This window comes from Belonocnema kinseyi, chromosome 9 (assembly GCF_010883055.1).
Source record: "Belonocnema kinseyi isolate 2016_QV_RU_SX_M_011 chromosome 9, B_treatae_v1, whole genome shotgun sequence".
Classification (NCBI taxonomy): Eukaryota; Metazoa; Arthropoda; class Insecta; order Hymenoptera; family Cynipidae; genus Belonocnema; species Belonocnema kinseyi.
In genome coordinates this window covers 61,523,988-61,543,402 of record NC_046665.1, presented here as the reverse complement: position 1 = coordinate 61,543,402, position 19,415 = coordinate 61,523,988, and the positions used below count along the sequence as shown (strand labels likewise).

General features: G+C 26.5%; 1 protein-coding gene across 1 annotated transcript in view; it reads left to right on the top strand.

Annotated features, from left to right (window-relative positions):
* The window catches only part of LOC117180357 (arg8-vasotocin receptor-like), a 33,901-nt gene extending 15,272 nt beyond the window's left edge, over nt 1–18,629 (top strand). Inside the window, exons 2-6 of the mRNA XM_033372811.1 lie at nt 4,440–4,647; nt 5,558–5,649; nt 7,859–8,154; nt 14,869–15,015; nt 18,412–18,629. Coding sequence (XP_033228702.1) covers nt 4,440–4,647; nt 5,558–5,649; nt 7,859–8,154; nt 14,869–15,015; nt 18,412–18,536 — 868 coding nt within the window. The 3' untranslated portion in view covers nt 18,537–18,629. The remainder of the gene's footprint in view (nt 1–4,439; nt 4,648–5,557; nt 5,650–7,858; nt 8,155–14,868; nt 15,016–18,411) is intronic.
* Nucleotides 18,630–19,415: the final 786 nt, after the last annotated feature.

Sequence of the window (19,415 nt, the reverse complement as noted above, 5' to 3'; positions counted from 1 at the left end):
TAAATACAATTTTTTTTAATTTGCTGTTTCGACCATGGAATATTTTCCTATTTTATATAGGAAAAATTAGAAATACGCAGAATAATCTTAAGAAGAATGTCTTTCCTTTTGTGTTTTTTAAAATTCACAGTCTTTTCTGGCGATTATAGGCCCTTTCTTTCAGTATGAATACAATTATTTATTCACAATAGTAATTCTTGAAATATTGGAGGTATATCCTATTTTGCTATTGCTTCATTGTAAAAATAAATATTATAATAACAAATTTTACAATCAAAATTTTCTCCGTGTACGTATTTGTATATATTTTGTGTATATATGTATATATTTTTTACCGCGATCTCGCTGGGATCAGGTGCAATTTTTTCAGATTAGCACCCGCTCCCGGCGAAATCCTGCGGTTGTACTTATGACAAACTAATAATTCGTGGGATGAAAAAAGAAGATATTTTATGTTTTTAAATTTTCGAATATCGACCATTAAACGTTTCATTTAAAAAAATGGTATGTAATGCATAATGTAAGTGTGGTTTTTAGGGGTCCTGCCAAAAATTCTCCCCTACCTTATAATTCGGGGGATGAAATAGGAAGATTTTTGATGCTTTTAAATTTTCAAATATCGACCATCAAACTTGTAATTTTTAACACTTAGATATGCATACCGCAAGGGTGGTTTTTAGGGGTCCTGCCAAAATTCTTACCTACCCTATCATTCGTGGAATAAAAAAAGATTTTTTACGTTTTCAAAATTTAAAATATAGACAATCAAACTTGTATTTGGCATTTCTGAATAATGGGCGGTGTGTAAGGGTAGTTGATCCCCTAAAAATTAACAAATTCGCTCAGTTTTCCGACTAAATGTCATTTTCTGTTCTGCTAAATGTTTTAGGCAATCAAAAATTCAGAAAAAATGAATTAATTTCATTCATATCAACGTTCGTCACTTTAAGTATACATCGAATTTATGTAGATTTTCGTACATTATCGTAGAAAAATAAAACTACAATAAAATACAAAGTACCAACTTCGTTCGAAAAATATAAAAAATGGTACTTTCCTGTAGCTTTGGTTATAATTTATTGTATTTATTTATAGATTTTTTCAGAACTGATGTTAGTTTTTTGTAATTTTTTGTAAAAAATTTTCCACCAGGATTGTTAAAGGAATTTCTTTAAAATATTTCTTGTGGTTCCCAGGTTAAAAATTTTTTTCTCATCCATTATATATTTTTAATCATTTGTGCGATCAGTGTCCAACAATTTCAACCTTTACAAAAAATGTTCACAGGTTTAATTATGCTCTTATATCTATCCTGTAATTAATCTCCTTATCCAAATTAAGAGAGTATTTTCTCACCCAGAGAAATACACTGTCGCGAAACACCAGTTGAAAAAATAAAAAAACAAAATTTTTATTAACCAGCCAAACATATCTTTATAGTGGAAAAAATGTCTAAACAAAGAAATATGTATACATATAATGGTGGTAAATATTTTTAGTAACTTATGTTTATTTTTTTGTAATTTATAACATAACGTTTTTACAGCTGAAAGTGCTTGGGAAGTACGCGTGACGACTAGATGTCCCAGCGACTACTTGTTCTGGCGACTAGATGTCCGATTACTATATGTCAAATTTTGTTATTTAACCAAAGCCAGAAATATTCCCCAGAATTAAATTTGGTATATTTGACATAAGCAGAAGTAACTTTATTATCAAGTATTAATCAAAAGTTGTATTTTTTCAACAGGTGAAAAATTACCATTTTTCAATATCTGCACTGCATTAATTAAATTGAAATAATTATTTTAATAAACCAAAACTTCCTCAAAAATATTTTATTTTGCAAACAAATTCAGTGAAATTGAACTAAAAAATACGACATTTTAACAAATCATTTGAACTTGAAATTATTTGAATTATTTTAATCAAAAAAGACGAATTTTTGGCCAAAAGTTGATTTTACTACCCAAAAATATGCATTTTCTTCAAAAATAACTAAGTTTTCTACTTAAAAAACACGATAAGTTAATCTATGATTAAAAAAGATGATTTTCTAACAAAAATCTTATAGCTACATTTTTTTAGCCACAAAGATTCATTTTTATCTAACAAAAAAACGAATTTTTAACCAAATAGTTACATTTTGAAGAAAAGAGATTATTTTTTTTACAAAAGTCATGGATTTTTAACCTGACTTTTAATCTTTAATGGAATTTCGAGCATAATAATTTCATTTTTAACCAGAAAATTAATTGTCAATTAAAAAGTGAATAAGTGACCAAAAATATTAATATTCTATAACAAAAGGTAAAGTTTCAACAAAATAGAGAAATTTACAACCAAATAACCCAGTTTTCAAGTGAAGAAGAAAAATGTTAAACCAAACAAGGAATAATTAAATTTTTAGATAAAAAGTTCTGTTCCAATACAAAAATAATAAAACAGTTAAGTTTCTAAGCAAAAAATTAATTTTTAACTAAAATAATTAATCTTCAGCAAAAAAAAATTTAACCCAATATTTGAATTCTTAGCCCAAAAGATGAATTTTCAAGCAAAAGAGGACAAATTTTCAAAAAAATAGTTTAATTTTCTACCAAACAGACAAATTTTGAACTACAAAGTTTAAGGGTCTATCAAAAACTGTACATTTTCGACAAAAAATAATTTTTGAGGAATTTTGCAACGCGGTAATTAAATTGTCAACGGAAGAAATTAATTTTCAACTAAAAGGGTTAATTATTTTCTTAGAAGGTTAATATTCTACGACAAAAGACTATTTTTTATTAAAATGCAGAAAATGACAACCAAATAGCTGAGTTTCCAACTGAAGAAGATAAATGTTAAATAAAACCAAGAAAAAACAAATAACAAAGCAAAACAAATATTCAAAAATAATTTTTAAATAATAAATAAACATAATAAATATAGATTTGATCAATTAAATTAACATTAAACTGAATGATAATAAATATTGAGTTGATAAAGAATTTATGATAATAAATTCATAATAAATATGATAAATAAATTAAATTACTAACCAAATTATAATTTTCAATTGAAAAATTCCTTTTAAACAACAACAACAAAACGAATTTTCAACAACATAGTTCAATTTTTAGGCTTAAAAATTCATTACTAATTATAATAATGAATTAAATGTAGGTCTGGTAGTTTTTGTCCACTGGCATTAAAAATCCATCATGAGGAAAGAGATAGAACCTAGATTTGATAGTAGTCATATATATATATATAGAGAGAGAGAGAGAGAGAGAGATTTGGAGATGACTAAGAGAATTTTAAATATTTAAAACGCATTGATTCGTAAATTATTGTGTATAAGAACAATGTTATTTGAAACAGTTTTCTCCATGGTCGACGGATTGTTTATTTTTATATAATTAACTTGTGGGCTAACACTAATAAACACTTCCGAGACCATAGAGATACTGGTGGTCTCGGAATTAGCCCACAAACTTAATTATATAAAAATAAACAATCCGTCGACCATGGAGAGAACTGTTTCAAATAACATTGTTCTTATGAAAAACTCAATAATTTACAGATCAATGCGTTTTAAATATTTAAAATTCTCTTAGTCATCTCCAAAAATCTATATATATGACTACTGTCAAATCTACGTTCTATCTCTTTCTTTATGATGGATTTTTAATTCTTACTAACTGATGAGGTCCGGCGTCGACGGACGAAACACGTTTTACTAACACCACAAGAAACATAAACTACGGCCAGTAGACAAAAACTACAAAACCTACCTTTAATTATTATTTCATCTGGCCAAAACCCTAAAACCAGCTTATATATTAATGAATCATGAACCAAAAAAATGAATTTATAACCCAATAGTTGCATTTTCATTCTAAAAAGTAAATCTTTGACTAAAAAAGACAATTTTTCAAAAAATAGATTAAATATCTGTCAGAAAAGATAAATGTGCGACAAAAATGGAATAGTTAAATTTTAAGTTAGAAAAAGTTAATTTTTAGTTTAAAAAACTGATTTTTCATAAAAGAAATTAATTTTCAACTCAAAAGATGAATTTTCTACAAAAAAGGGATAAATTAAGAACAAAACAGTTTTATCATTTAAATTAAATATCTTCCAAAAAAGATTTATTTTCGACAAAAAATGGAATATTTCAATTTTAAGTTAAAAAAAAAATCATTTTCAACAAAAAAAAAACTAATTTTGAAGCAGATAGTTTAATCTTCAATCAAATATGTAGTTAAATTTTTAACCATATAATTGAACTTTCAACCAAAAATAACTCTAATGTCAATTTAAAAATCTCCTTTATATTTATGATATTTAGGTCAATTGAAAACGATATCTTTCGAAAAAAAACATCACAGATGTCTTCTAACAATATAAAATTGATAGTAGACTTTAAGAAAACGGTAATCCAGCAAGTTTCCCAGATTTCAGGGAGGACCGATCCTCTGCAAATTCATCAAGTTCGACCAACCTATCGGTCCTTACTTAAGCTCCTACATCCTGACGTCAACTGCGATGGACAGATATCATGCAATCTGTTTTCCCTTCAGTTATTGTCGGACTACATCAAAAAGATCAAGGATTATGGTCTACTGTTCTTGGATAATTGCTCTCACACTCTGCACTCCACAAGTAAGCCTCAACTTCCCCTTTTTATTTTCACTCATCCTTTAAAAAATATAATTGCATCCGACAACTTTTTTTTTCGTATTTTATCTGCACAATGTACGTCTATTATTATTGCCCAAGGTTAATTATTGAGCCACTTAAGTTCTCTTTTGCATCATTGTTTTTTGTTCAAATTTTATGCAGATGCTAGAACTATTCAAATTCAATGCCGTTTGAAGAATATGAATATTTGTAATTCTATTTGATTTATTTGTGTTTTCTTTTGTATTTACACTGGAACTTGGATTGAATACCAGTTTCGGACATAGCTTGAAGTAACCTTAAAACTGAACCTAGACCGTGGGAACGCTGAGAGTGCGGATCTCGCGCTGCTTGTCACGCTTGGCTGAACAGCACCTACTGCATTCCCCGCATCCCGAAATCGCCGCGACCACAATTCTCAGAATGCAAAAAATCCGGGCTGATTAAACCCAAGTTCCAATGTACTTCTTTTTTTAAATGTCAGTGTACTGCTTTTTAATGAGGTACTTACATTTCAGTCTCAATTTTACACTTCTTTCATTTCTTCTACAGCCGCACATCGTCACAATAGCAAAAAGAATTATTTATTTTAAAATTACAAAAGACAAAAATTGTATTTTTAGTGCACTATCTTATTTAAGAACCTTCCTTTTTCATTATGATAGTAGAAGAATTTGTGATTTAAAAAATGTTGGCTTGCAATATTTTACTACAAAAAAAAAGAATTTTGTGTCTCTAACAGTTCTAATCAATTAAAAATTATTTGTTATTCAAATTTATTTAGAAAATGTAAAATCTTCATTTTTTGTTACATTTTCTATTTCAAGAAGACATTTAATTTGGGACTTAATATAAATCTTCTTTTTAATTAATTATGCTGAACTTGTTTCAGGTTTTCGTGTTTTCATATCAAGAAATTGCCCCCGGAGTTTGGGATTGCTGGGCCACCTTTAGCATATATGGGCAAAAAGCTTATGTTACATGGTGAGTTTAATAATAATAATAAATGTGAATCAGGAAAAAAGGTTTAAGGGAGATTCAAAAATATTAAGATCCCTGGGAATATTCAAAATGATTCGTTACTTTAAAAAATATTTTTGAGAAAGGCCGTAGCTACATTTACTGAAATTTCAGTAGGAGTAGCCTGGATTTTTCGGTAAAAATAGCGTGACCTAAAAAAGAGTCTACTTATACCACAATTTCGGTACAAATAGCCAAATTCTTTCAGTATACTTCAAGAAAATATTTTAAAATATTTTATAATGTTACAAAAGATTTCCTCAGTGACAAACAAGCAATCGGCAGCATTGTGAAGCAATTTTAGGAATAATTCGAGTCAATTTAAAGAATATTTTGAAATTTTAAAAGTTTTTAAGAAAATATTATTTTATTTTTTCCAAGAATTAAGAAGTTCTAAAAATGAAAATTCCTGTAAACTAAAAAATAAATTTCTTAGAAATTTTCAAGACACTATTTCGTCATATCAAAAAACTTGAAACGTCTTTTTGAATTTTTATGAGACAACTAGCAAAATTATATTCATATAACCTTAAATCAAATAAACTAAGAAATTGAGATAATCGATAGTTATACGGAATTTTTATTTTTGTAATGAAAAGTAGTTTTAAACGGAACAAAACTTGCAACATAATAGTTCAACTCTCTATAGAATAAAAAAATTAATTTTTAACAATTTGCGGTCAAATTTAACCAGAAAAGAATTTTTTCAATAAAATAGTTTAATCATCAATCAAAGCAGATTAAATTTGAATACAATAATTATCAAAAATTTCTGCCAAGAGAAGAATTTTCAAACATGTTTTACATTGACTCAAATTATTTAAAAATTTTTGAAAAATCTTTAAAAACATGAAATTACCTAAAATGTTTAAGATTTTTTCGACTTTTTTTTAAATTAATTTTTCTGACCAAAAAAAAACATTTATTTTCTCAAACATTTTGAGAACTGAGAGAATTTTCTTGAAACCATTCAAAATTCTTTGAAATCTTCGATGAAAGACAAATTTTCAACAGAATAGATGAATCTTTAATTTAATTAAATTAAATAATTAAATAATTTCAAACCAAATAGTTTAATTTTCAGCCAAACATATACATTTTAGTACCAAAAAGACGACTTTTCAACAAAGCAGTTAAATCTTTAACCAAACAATTGAATTTTAAATTCGAAAATATGAATTTAAAGAAATCATTTTCAAACGAAGAAAGTGAAGTTTTTACCAAAAAGATTAATTTTGACCAAATAGTTGAATTTTTAGTTTAAAAAATTAATTTTTAACAAATTACAGTTCAAATCAACCAGAAAAAAACGAATTAAAAACAAATAGTTGAATCCTCAACCAATCAAAATGACTTTCAACCAAAAATTATGTTTTCAACCAAAAAAGTGAAATTTCTACCAAGAGAAGAATTTTCAAACATCTTTTAATGACTCGAATTATTTACCACATTTTTAAACAAATCATTCAAAATAAAAATTTCCTTAAAAACCTCCCATTTTTTTATACTTTTAAAAATCTATTGAGTTTTCAATAATAATTGTTTTTAGAAAGCTTCGAAATTTTTTTTCTATATCTTCAACAATTAAAATTTTGTTTTATTTTTTTTTAATATGTTCACAATTTTTAATTCATTGGAAAGTTTTTGAAATATTCTCTAAAAATTAATTTTTCAAAAAAGTCCAACTTTCCCAAAACTTAAAGAGTGATTACCTTCTCGAATTTCTATTCGCGGGTAATTCCCAAATATGACCGGTTTTATTTCAATTCCCGGGTTTCCCGGTTTGTAAATACTCCGTATAGATTTATTTATATTTATTGTTAAAAAATAAAGTCTACAATTTAAAATTAATTTTCTTGAGTCCAATCCAATTTTCTTTCCTTTTAAAGTACAGAATATATTTTTCTCTCATTAGAGGAAATATAATTTCAATAAAATAGTTCTTCCAATCTCTTACTCCATTTCGTTCCGGATGCAGCAAACATGAGGGAAATCTTTCTTTACATTTTAGCAAGTTCCATATAATCATTTTCTGTGCGGGTTTTTAAACCCATTTACTTAGTGAGTAGGAGATTTAAGTAATTTTTTCTATTTATACAGAAGACAGTCTGCAGAAGATATGACATAATAAGCCAGTTCTTCATTTCCATTTATGTTTTCCCTTTCCGAACAGGTATAGCATATCCGTATTCCTGCTTCCTTTCACAGTATTGGTCTACACATACACTGGAATTTGCATAGGGGTTTGGAAAAATAGTGGAGTATCAGATCCATTAGAAACTCGATATGCCAAAAATCAAAGCTCTCAGAAAAAAGAAAAACATCCAATAATTAATCAAGCAAAAATCAACACTATGAAACAAACCATAGTTGTTGTCACTCTTTATGTTCTGACATGGAGCCCTTTTATTATTTGTGAGCTCTGGATGGCTTGGGATTCAAGAGCTGCCAATTCGTCAATTTTTGATGGTAACATTTTCATCATTTATTCTTCCTCAATTTCTTGTTCTACTTTCAGGGTGGCAGCAAAGCTTCATTTTAAAAATTCCCTGACGTTTCCCATGATTTTCCCTGAATAATTTTATATTTCCCAGGACCATTAATATTTTTAAACTAAACATTCTAATATTTTAACTAACAAACAAATTTTTAAAAACTACGAGTTCGTTACGGAAACGTTGCTAATATTGTAATTTAATAGAAAAATACCTTCTCAAAGTGTCATAAAGAAACCGAAAAAAGATTTTTATATTATTTCCTAAATTTTTTATCGATTACTTCCAGGACGTAAAAAGAATTCGCTACATCCATCACACATAATCTTGTAACATTTTTAATATAAATTCTTATACGAAAGAATGTAAACAATTTTAAATTTAATTCAATAAATTTTTGATTGATCATTCTGCCATATAGCTGCCACAGCTTATCACTTGGAAGAAGTGACCAGAAGTGACGAATTTCTAATTCAAAAAGTGACTGAAAGTCGATGAATAATGTGCGTTAATACATTTAACTAATGTTTTTTTGAATTGAAAAAGAATTTTTTTAAATTCGATTTATAAGTCTTGAAAACAGTTCAAGTTAAATACAATCGAATGTAAATGTATTGGGAAAAATTCAAATCATACAAAAAATTACGTTTATATCAGTAACATTGAAGTAACTTTAGAAGAATTTAAGAGAAACGAAAAGAATTCGATGAAATTAATTAAAGTACAAGTGAATTGAAAACAATTTAAAATATGGAAACGTTGATTGAATTCAGTGAGCTTAAAATAATTTTAGAAAAGTTCCAGGGAATTCAAAAGAAATTTATAAAATTCCTGAGAATTCAAGATGAATTAAAAATACCTTAAGATGAATTTTTAAAAAATCGAACAAAAAATTAAAAAGTCCATTCAACTCATCCTTTAAAAAATATAATTGCATCCGACAACTTTTTTTTTCGTTTTTTATCTGCACAATGTACGTCTATTATTATTGCCCAAGGTTAATTATTGAGCCACTTAAGTTCTCTTTTGCATCATTGTTTTTTGTTCAAATTTTATGCAGATTCTAGAACTATTCAAATTCAATGCCGTTTGAAGAATATGAATATTTGTAATTCTATTTGATTTATTTGTGTTTTCTTTTGTATTTACACTGGAAGTTGGATTGAATACCAGTTTCGGACATAGCTTGAAGTCACCTTAAAACTAAACCTAGACCGTGGGCACGCTGAGAGTGCGGACCTCGCGCTGCTAGTCACGCTTGACTGAACAGCACCTACTGCATTCCCCGCATCCCGAAATCGCCGCGACCACAATTCTCAGAATGCAAAAAATCCGGGCTGATTAAACCCAAGTTCCAATGTACTTCTTTTTTTAAATGTCAGTGTACTGCTTTTTAATGATGTACTTACATTTCAGTCTCAATTTTACACTTCTTTCATTTCTTCTACAGCCGCACATCGTTACAATAGCAAAAAGAATTATTAATTAGTTTATTAATTTTTTATTTTATTTTATTTTTTATTTTATTAATATTAATTATTTATTAGTTTAATTAGTAGAATTAAAAATACCTTAAGATGAATTTTTTAAAAATCGAACAAAAAATTAAAAAGTCCATTCAACTCAATAAATTTAGTGAATTTAAGAAGAATTCTAATGAATTCAACAAATTCAATACAATTTCAAGAAATTAAAAAAAAATCAGGATAAATCAATAAAAATTCAGTTTAAAATCAAAATGAATTTTAAAAAATATTTAAAAATCTCTTCAACTCTTTGAAAACCTACGAAATCTGTCACTTCTTGCAGGTAAATTCTTTTAAATGCATTAAAATATGATCAAATCTAGTGAAATTCTATGAAATTTGATATTTTCTAAAAAAAACTGTAAAAATTAATAAAATCCTTGGAAATCTTACAAGATGTCTTGAAATCTTTCAAACTATCTTAAAACCTTGTTCTTGTAGATTCGTTCAATATCTTCCAAAATTCTTTACAACGGAATACATTTTTTTTAAATGCCTTCAAATCAATAAAATTCTTGAAACTCCCTTAATATGTTTTTAATCTCTTAAAAACGCCTCATAACCTTTAAAAAAACCTAATATATCTAAAATCCGTTGAAATATTTTTAAAATTATAAAAATCTGTTAAAGACTTCTTAGAACCTTTCAAACGCTGAAATATTTTTAATTCTTTTAAATGTTTTGTAATCATGTAAGCATTTCGAAATTCTTTGAAATTTTGTTGAATACCGTAAAATCCTTTCAATTATTTAGAATAACTAAAAAATTATTGAAATCAATTATAAATAACTTATAAAATTTTCAATTCTTAACCAAATTTAAACTCCTCGCAATTTTTTGAAGGTCCTGCAAAAGCCTTGATATTCATAAAATTACCTTAAAATATTTCAAATTCTATGAGACGTTTTCAAATTATTTAAATCCGCCAAAAATTCCTTGGAATCTTTTTAAATACCCTAAAATATTTCAAATCCTTTTAAATATTTTGCAATAGTGTAAGCTTTCCGAAATTGCTTCGAATTTTTAAAAATACCGTAAAATCCTTTTAATTGTTTGAAATCATTAAAAAATTATTGAAATCAATTGTAAATAATCTATAATATTTCCCATTCTTAGCCAAATTTGAATCCCTACAATTTTTTGAAGCTTTTGCAATGCCTTGCTATTTTTTAAAATACCTTTAAATATTTCAAATCGTATGAGTTCTTTTCCAATTATTCTTTTTCCAATTCTTTGAAATCTTTTTCAATACCCTAAAATATTTTAAATCCTTTTAAATATTTTGCAATAGTGTAAGGTCTTCTAAATTTCTTGGAATTTTTAAAAATATCGTTAAATATTTTAAATTCTTTGGAATCACTCAAAATGATTTAGATCTATTAAAAATAACCTATAATACTTGCAATATTAAAAACAATTAAGCCCTAAACATTTTTAAAGCTCCTAAAAATGCCTTGGTATTTTGAAAATTGCCTTAAAATATTTGAAATCCTTTGACATTTCTTCAAATATTTAAATTTTATTTTATGTAATTTTATTTATTCACCCTTCGGTTAATTTATTGAAAGAAAATTAAGTTAAGTGATATTTTCGTTTTTAAAACGTGGCTATCGTAAAATCTCTTTAAAAAGCGACTAAAATGTCATTATCATTATGATACCATTATGTTATTTCTTTTTAGGGGCAAGCGATTTCAGAAAAAAATGACTAAAAGCGACAGTATGGCAGCCCTGATTATTTTTGTGAATTACTTTAAGTGCTTCTTCGAGAAATTTACTGAGAATTTATTTTAAAATCCCTGAGTTTGTCCTCACTTTTCCTTGAGTTTTCCTGCCCAAAAAAAATCCCTGGCTTTTCCCTGATTTCCGAGTTTCCTTTTTCCCTCGAGTTTCAAATCCCCCCTCTCTATGTCCCCTCTCTGTGTCTCTCTCTCTCTCTCTGTCTCTCTCCCTCTCTCTCTCTCTCTCTCCCTCTCTACATAATTAATCCCTGCCTTTGATATCATCTTGATATCTTCCTTCTCCCATTCACGTAACCACCCGAAACATTCTCGCATTATTGCACCAGGAATTAATTTACTCGCATTGAAAACTACATACGTATATAAAGTTACATCATAAATTAAAAGTATTAAGAATTCAGTGATTAAAACATAACTAGTTGTATAATGGATGAATTTTTTGGTCAGATATAAATTTACATTTGTTTAAACAAATTAGACTCGCTGTTTCAAGCAAGAATTGCACTAGAAAAATACAGCTATGCAAATTTTGCAAATAAGTAGTCAATTTTTTAATATTACCTAACAAATCCCATCTATAAAGAATTGCACAAAAACTAGAAACTAGAAGCAAACAAAAACAGAAGATAATCACTTCCTGTAACTTTTATCATACACTGAAACATTTATGTGGATAAATTTTGTTATTTTTCCTATTGCAGAGAACCAGAATTCTAACCTTGTAATTTACCAGATTTCCAGGCAACTTGAATGAATTCGCAATGAATTCATGATACTTTAAAACAATCCTAGTTAAATTCAAAAAAATTTAAATAAATTATAATTTTTTTGATGCAATCTATAAAAGTAATTCAAAAATATGAAATAATTAATTGCATTAAAAAAGTTTTAAAATTTGAAGTTTTTGAAAGTTAATACAATTGACTTCATTCTTGGACTTTTTTTAAATACCCTAAAATATTCCAAATCTTTGGAAATATTTCAAAAAACCTTGAAACCTTTTTAAATCTCTTGAAAATTCTTTGGAATTGTCAAAAATACTTAAAAATAATGCAAATCTTTACGAATCCGCTTAGATGATCGAAATCTGTTAAAACTATCTTGCAATCATTTAAAATATCCAAAATTCTTTCAAATTTTTGGAAATTCCCTCAAATCTTTTGAATCCATTGAAATTTTGTTAACCTCTTGAAAACTTCTTAACATTTTTCAAAATACGCACCCTGAAATCTTTAAAATTCTTTAACATCTTTGAAAATATATTTAAATATTTTAAAAAAATTGTTAAATCTTATGAAATCCCTTACTTCTTGTGAAAAATTCTTTGAAATCCATTAAAATATTATCAAATCCCAAGAAATTCTATGAAATTTCATGATATTCGACGATGTTTCCCAAAATTGTAGGAAATTTAATAAAATACTTCAAGATCTTTTAAAATTCCATAAATCCATTGAATCCTTTGAAATATTTGTAAATCCCTGCAAATGTTTTAAGCTCTTAAAAACTCCTTGGAATCTTGTAACACCCCTAAAATACTTTAAATACTTTAAAATGCCTTCAACTTGTTCAAACCAATCACAAATTCCGTGAATTATATTAAAATACCCTAAAATAGTTCACATCCTGCAAAATCTTCTGAGTTTGTGAAATTATTTAAGTCAACTGAAAATTTTTTGCAGTATTTTTAAATGTCATGAAATCCCTTAATTCATCTTAATTAATTCTTTGCAATCCATTAAAATTATATAAAATTGCAGAAAATCTGATAATATTCCCTGCAATTCTGGAAAGTTTATTAAATAACCTGAGAGTTTTTAAAAATCCTTAAAAACATTGAAATTCTAGGAAATCGTTTGCAAATCTTTAAAATATTTCCAATCTTTTAAAATCTCACGAAACTTTTTTAAGCTCTTGAAAATTTCTTAGAATTAAAAAATAATTCCCATAATGTTTAAAATCTTTTGGAATCACAGTAAGTTATTTAAATCTATTACAAATGCCGTTAAATCTTCAAAAATTCCCTGAAATATTTCAAATCTATTAAAATATTTTTAAATCCCTTGACATTTTTTAAAGCTCTTGAATATTCCTCAGATGTTTTAAAAATATCCTAAAATCTTCTACATCCTTTGGAATATCTTCAAATAATTTAAATCTGTTAAGAATTCCTTGGAATATCTTTAAATACTCTAAAATATTAAAAATTCTTTTAAATCTTTTGAAATCCATTGAAACTTTTAAGGCTCTCTAAAATTCCTTTGATTTTGTAAAACACCCTGTAATCTTTGAATCCTTATGAAATAACTTCGAATTATTGAAATCTGTTAAAAATGTTTAGGGATATTTTTAAAAATACTCTAAAATATTTTAAATCTTTTGAAACCCCGTGAAAATGTTTAAAACTCTTGAAAATTCCTTGTAATTTTTATTAGTACCCTGAAATATTTAAAATCATTTACGATCTTTTTAAATCCCTTGAAAATTTAGAAATCTCTTGATAAATTCCTTTGAATTTTTAAAAACAACCTAAAAGCTTGAATATCCTTACAAATATTTTAAAATCCGTTTAAACTTCTAAAAGCTCTCGAAAATATCTTGGAATTTTGAAAAATAATCTAAAATCTTTGAAATCCTGTAAAATCTTCTAAAATCCGTTAAAACTTTTTGAAGCTCTTCAAAATTCTTTTGAATTTTCAAAAATCCCCTAAACTCTTAAAAATCTTTTGAAATCTTTTAAAATCCGTTAAAGCTTTTGAAAATTCCTTGGAATTTTTTTAAATACCGTATAATCTCTAAAGCCCTTTGAAATCTCTTTAAATTATTTGAATCTGACATAAATGTCATGAAATATTTTTAAACTCCTTTGAATTTAAAAAATAATCTACCATCTTTAAAATCATTGGAAGTCCCTTTGAATAATGGATACCTGTTAAAAATGTCTTGGAACCTTTTAAAATATTCTAAAATATTGAAAATCTTTTAAATCTCTTTAAAATTCCTTGGAATTTTTTTGAAATACCCCACAATCATTAAAATCCTTTGAAATCTCTTTAAATTATTTAAAACTGTTAAGAATATCATGACATCTTTTAAAACATCCATAAATATTTTTTTTAACTCAAGAAAATTCAGAAGTCGGTATAGACCAGAATTCACTAACCCCTGGGCGAAATCATTAAATGAAAAGTTACTGAAGCAATTTGTTCAGGAAAAATGTCACTATAGTTTATTATTCTTGAAAGTTATTCAAAGGACTTCTTACAGAAATTCCCTGTCTTCTGCAAACATTTTTTCGAATACCCTAACTTTTACCTGACTTTCGGCCACCCTGTATTATATGTACTTCCTTTTTAAATTACAATTTAGATGTGTGTGAACATTATAGCTTATTATTTTTTTAATTAAATACTATTTTTAGGTCCAGTATTTACTGTACTTTCACTACTAAGCTGTCTCACGAGTTGTGCAAATCCATGGATATACATAGCATTTAATTCTGAACTGCGGATCATCTTAATGAATTTTGTACGGAGAATAACGAAGCATAAATATTCACCAGGCTCAGGTAATTGAAATCAATTTATAAACGCTTTTAATGTTCCCTTATATTCCGTGTAATATCCCAGTTTTCCTTCAATCAATTAGAGAGCTTTTCATTAAGATAAATTACGACGAGTCGGAAATATTTTAATGAAGCCAGAAATTCCTTGCAGGAAACTCAATTTTGTCCTAAAGTGAAGTCAAGAAAAGTATGTAATCATGAAGTAATAAACAATTTAAATAACATCTGAATAAAGACTTCACACTGTCCCAGATTGTCCTCTTTGTCTATTTTTTAATGATTTTTTCTTTTTTCCACTATTTTCAAGAAACTTCCTTTGATAACTCAATAAGAAACTTTAATTATTTTCCGCTTAAAGTTAATTCTCTTTCATTTGAAACATTCATCGGTTTTAAAAATGGGTATTTTTTACTTGAAAATTAATCTTCTTAACAAAAAAAAAATATTTAAAATTTGTTAAAAATTCGTGTTAAATTTTTCTGGTTGAGAATTCAATTAATTGGTTCAAAATTAATCTACTTTGTAGAAAATTCAATAATTTTGTGAATCTTTTTTTATTGTAAATTCAACTGAATGGTTAGAAAATTTAATTATTTGGTTGAGAATTATCCTTTTTATTAAAAATTCATGTATTTTGTTAAAAATTGGGAATTATATAATTTTATTAATCTAGAGAATTCGCCTTTTTGATTTGAATGTTCAACAATTTGTTTGATAATTTTTTCCTCTCTTAACTGAAAAATCTTTCCTCGTTGAGAATTCAACGGTTTTGTTGAAAATTCTTCTACTTGGTTTTTATATTTATCTCTTTTGACAGAAATTTAACCTTTGTGGTTGAAAATGTTGATTTCGCAGATAACTTTCAATAGACCGACTCGTAGAAACAGAAAATTCGTAGGAATAATATTTTTTTATTTTAGAGTGTCAGCGTGAACGTAACATACAAAATCCATTTTAGCCACAGTTTTTCTGTTCATAAGATAACCCATTTACTGGCATTTGCAACCTGTCGAATGTGAAAAAACCTGCAAGTAAAACTCAAGCAGAAAAATAAGTTTTCTATTGTTCAAGAGATTGTATATACATGATACGTTAGTGGTTTACATTAATTCATCTAAATTTTGTGAAAACACAAGGCATTTTTTCCCGCACTATTTAAAAAAAAATTCGAAATAAAGTTCCAAAAAAAATTATTATTTAATAATTAATTAATAATATGAAATGAAAATCTATAAAAAAGTTGTTAAAAAATAGTATAAAAATATTAATACTTAAAATAGAACTTTATTATTGTTATTATTAAATATTAATAATTATTATTTTTGCACGCATATGAACGATAAAATCTTCTCGATATTCTAAAAGTACGCGATTCATTTTTCAAAATATTATTATTTTACTTTTAAAATTTTTGAAAGATTTATGTGTATGGATTTTTGAAAAAAAAAGTTTAGTTAATTTTTTATCGACCAACAAAACTGATTTTTTATTAACTTTTCAAAGGAACAGTTTTTTTTAACTTTTCAAAAGTACATTTTTTTTAGGATATTCAGTTTTGTAATTTAAGTTCTTATTACCTTTCTAAAAATATCGATAAATAATTTGAATTGGGTGATAATAATTTAAAAATTGTTTTTCTAGTTATAAACAAATTAATGACAAAAATTTATTTTTCGGGATACGCTCCATGGCTCAATTTTCGACAATTTTCATAAACAAATTCAAAGTTTGTGTATTTTTCAAGGAATAGGCTTATTTTTTACGAAATTACCTAAAAATGACACTCTAATGACTCTTTACTATACTATACTTTGAAAATTTATAAGAATTAATAATTATTTAAACAATTTTCATAAGTAATTTAACTGTCGAGCTATTTTTTTATGAATATGCTCGATTTTTTACAGAATAGACTGAGACAGTCTTTTCAGTAGCTCTTTGTTACAACATTTTACAAATTTATAGACATTAATTACTTAAAATATTTTCATATTCAAATTCAGAGTTTGTTTTTTTTTCAACAATATTCCTCGATTTAGTACGGAATCGGTGAAGAATTTCTTTTAAGTTTATCTTTTCTATGATACTTTTGTGGTTTATAGAGACTATTTAACTAATTAGGCATTTTCTTGCCAATTTAGAAAGAATTATAGTAAACAATTTTTAAAAACATATTATGAGTGGATTCCGTAAACAAAAATTAAGCATATTCGTTGTAAAATATCCAAACACGGAATTTTTGTACGAATATTTTTTAAATAGTCCACAAATGCTATCTATCAATGTTTTTAAATATACTGGAAAGTTATCGCAAAAGCATTCGTAGATGATTCCCTGAAAGAGTGAGTCTATTCGTTAAAAACTAAGCAAACCCTAAATTTACTCATGAAAATTGTTCAAATTATTAATAATTCTTGAAAATTTGCAAAATATAATAGCAAAGAGTTATCTAAAAGACATTATTAGTTGATTTTGTAAAAAATTGAGCCTTTCAGTTGAAATATATACGAACTCTGAATTTTTTTATAACAATCGTTTAAATAATTAATAATTCTTGTAAATTTGAAAATTAGCATAGCGAAGAGTCAACGACAAGACATTCTTCATTTATTTCATAACAAAAATTGAGCCTATTCGATGAAAAACACCCACTCTTATTTTTTGTATGAAACTTGCTTAAATAAATAATAATTTTTCTGTATTTTAAAATTAGCATAGCCAAAAGCAATAGAAAAAAATATTCTTGTATGATTTTCTAAATAAAAATTGAACGTTTTCTTTGGCAAATAACCCAACTCTGAATTTGAAAGAGCTAAGGATTGCCAATCCCGCATAATAAGTTTGTTCATTTATTTATTTATAACTAATGAAATCTATTTTAAATTATTTTCACTAACTACCAATTATATCAAAATAATTTTAGGACAGATGTGAGTGATTGATTTATAAAGCTGAACATCTTGAGAAAATGGTGCTTCTTAAAAATTAAAAAAAATTAATATTGTTGGTTAGTAAAAAATTAATTTAAGTTGTTGTTTCTAGATATTTTAAGCACAGATATAAGAACTTGGCTCATAATTTTAAAATCTGAAAAAATGGTATTCCTGAAAAACTAAAGAAAAGATGCATGTTAATTTTATTTTTAAAACAAAATTTAACCAAACATTTTATCGATAATCGAAATACACCAATCTTTTCCTAATAAAACTAAAATAAGTCTAAAATAATTTGTTTATTTCACCTCTTCAGTCAAATATTTTCCAATGTAGAGATAAATTTAACGTATTATTGATTTGCTTAAATAATATATATTTAAAAATATTTTTTATAAAGTAGATTTGAGAAGAGGTAAATATTACACAAAATTCTTACATTTAAACATTGATCATGTATTTTCAGAAGAGGCTTCGAGAAATGGAAATTCAAATGACCCATCGACAACATCATCAATGATCTCCAAAGTAACCATACATCCTAATACAGTGGTGAGAAAAAACTCTGAAATAAAAGAAAGAAATATTTAGAAATGATACCGAAAAAAACATTGTTTTCAAAAAGAGTATAACGAAGAGAGTATAATAACTATTGTGGTGTAAAAATAAATATTACGTATATTATTTCAGAGAATTATTGTACCCTAAACTATATGTACAGAATATTCAACAGAAATTATTGAAACTAATATAACATAATAGAATATTTTCATTTTTATTAGTAAACCTTATGAAGAACCGCAGAAATTTATATCTTAATTTAATAAAACATCCTTAATATTTAATTCTAATGATAAAAGAATTACACTGTAACCTGGATTTTTGCACACAAATCCAGGGACCCCGAAAGTGAGTGCACTGGACCGCATAGATAATAATTTTTGTTGGGTTTGAACACATGACGCAACCTGATGCAACTAACGCGCTGAGAGCGCGGCCCTCATGCTGTTTGTCATGCTTGACTGAGCATCGTCTTTGTCTCGGCCCCGCTGCTCTCCTCATCATAAAAATAACCGAGAACAGTAATTCTAGGAACGCAAAAATCCAGTTTACTTGTCATTTCTCCCTCAATCCATTAATTAATTACAGAACCAAATAATTGAAAATTTTACTATTCCATTTTTGTCAGAAATGTATCCTTTATAAGTTGAAAATTCAGCTATTCAGTAGCAAATTCATGTATTTTGTTAAAAATTCGTCTTTTCGGTTAGAAAATTTATTTTGTTTGTTGAAAATTCAATACATATATTCCAACTTAAAATCTGAGGAATTTAAAGTGTTTCATATTGCATCCAACGATGTATTTATATTAATTTTATTAGAGATAATTTATTACTCCATTATTGCCATGAGAAAAAACTAACCCTCTTTGCTATTGCTTCCAACGAAGGTTCACGGGGGGGGGGGGGG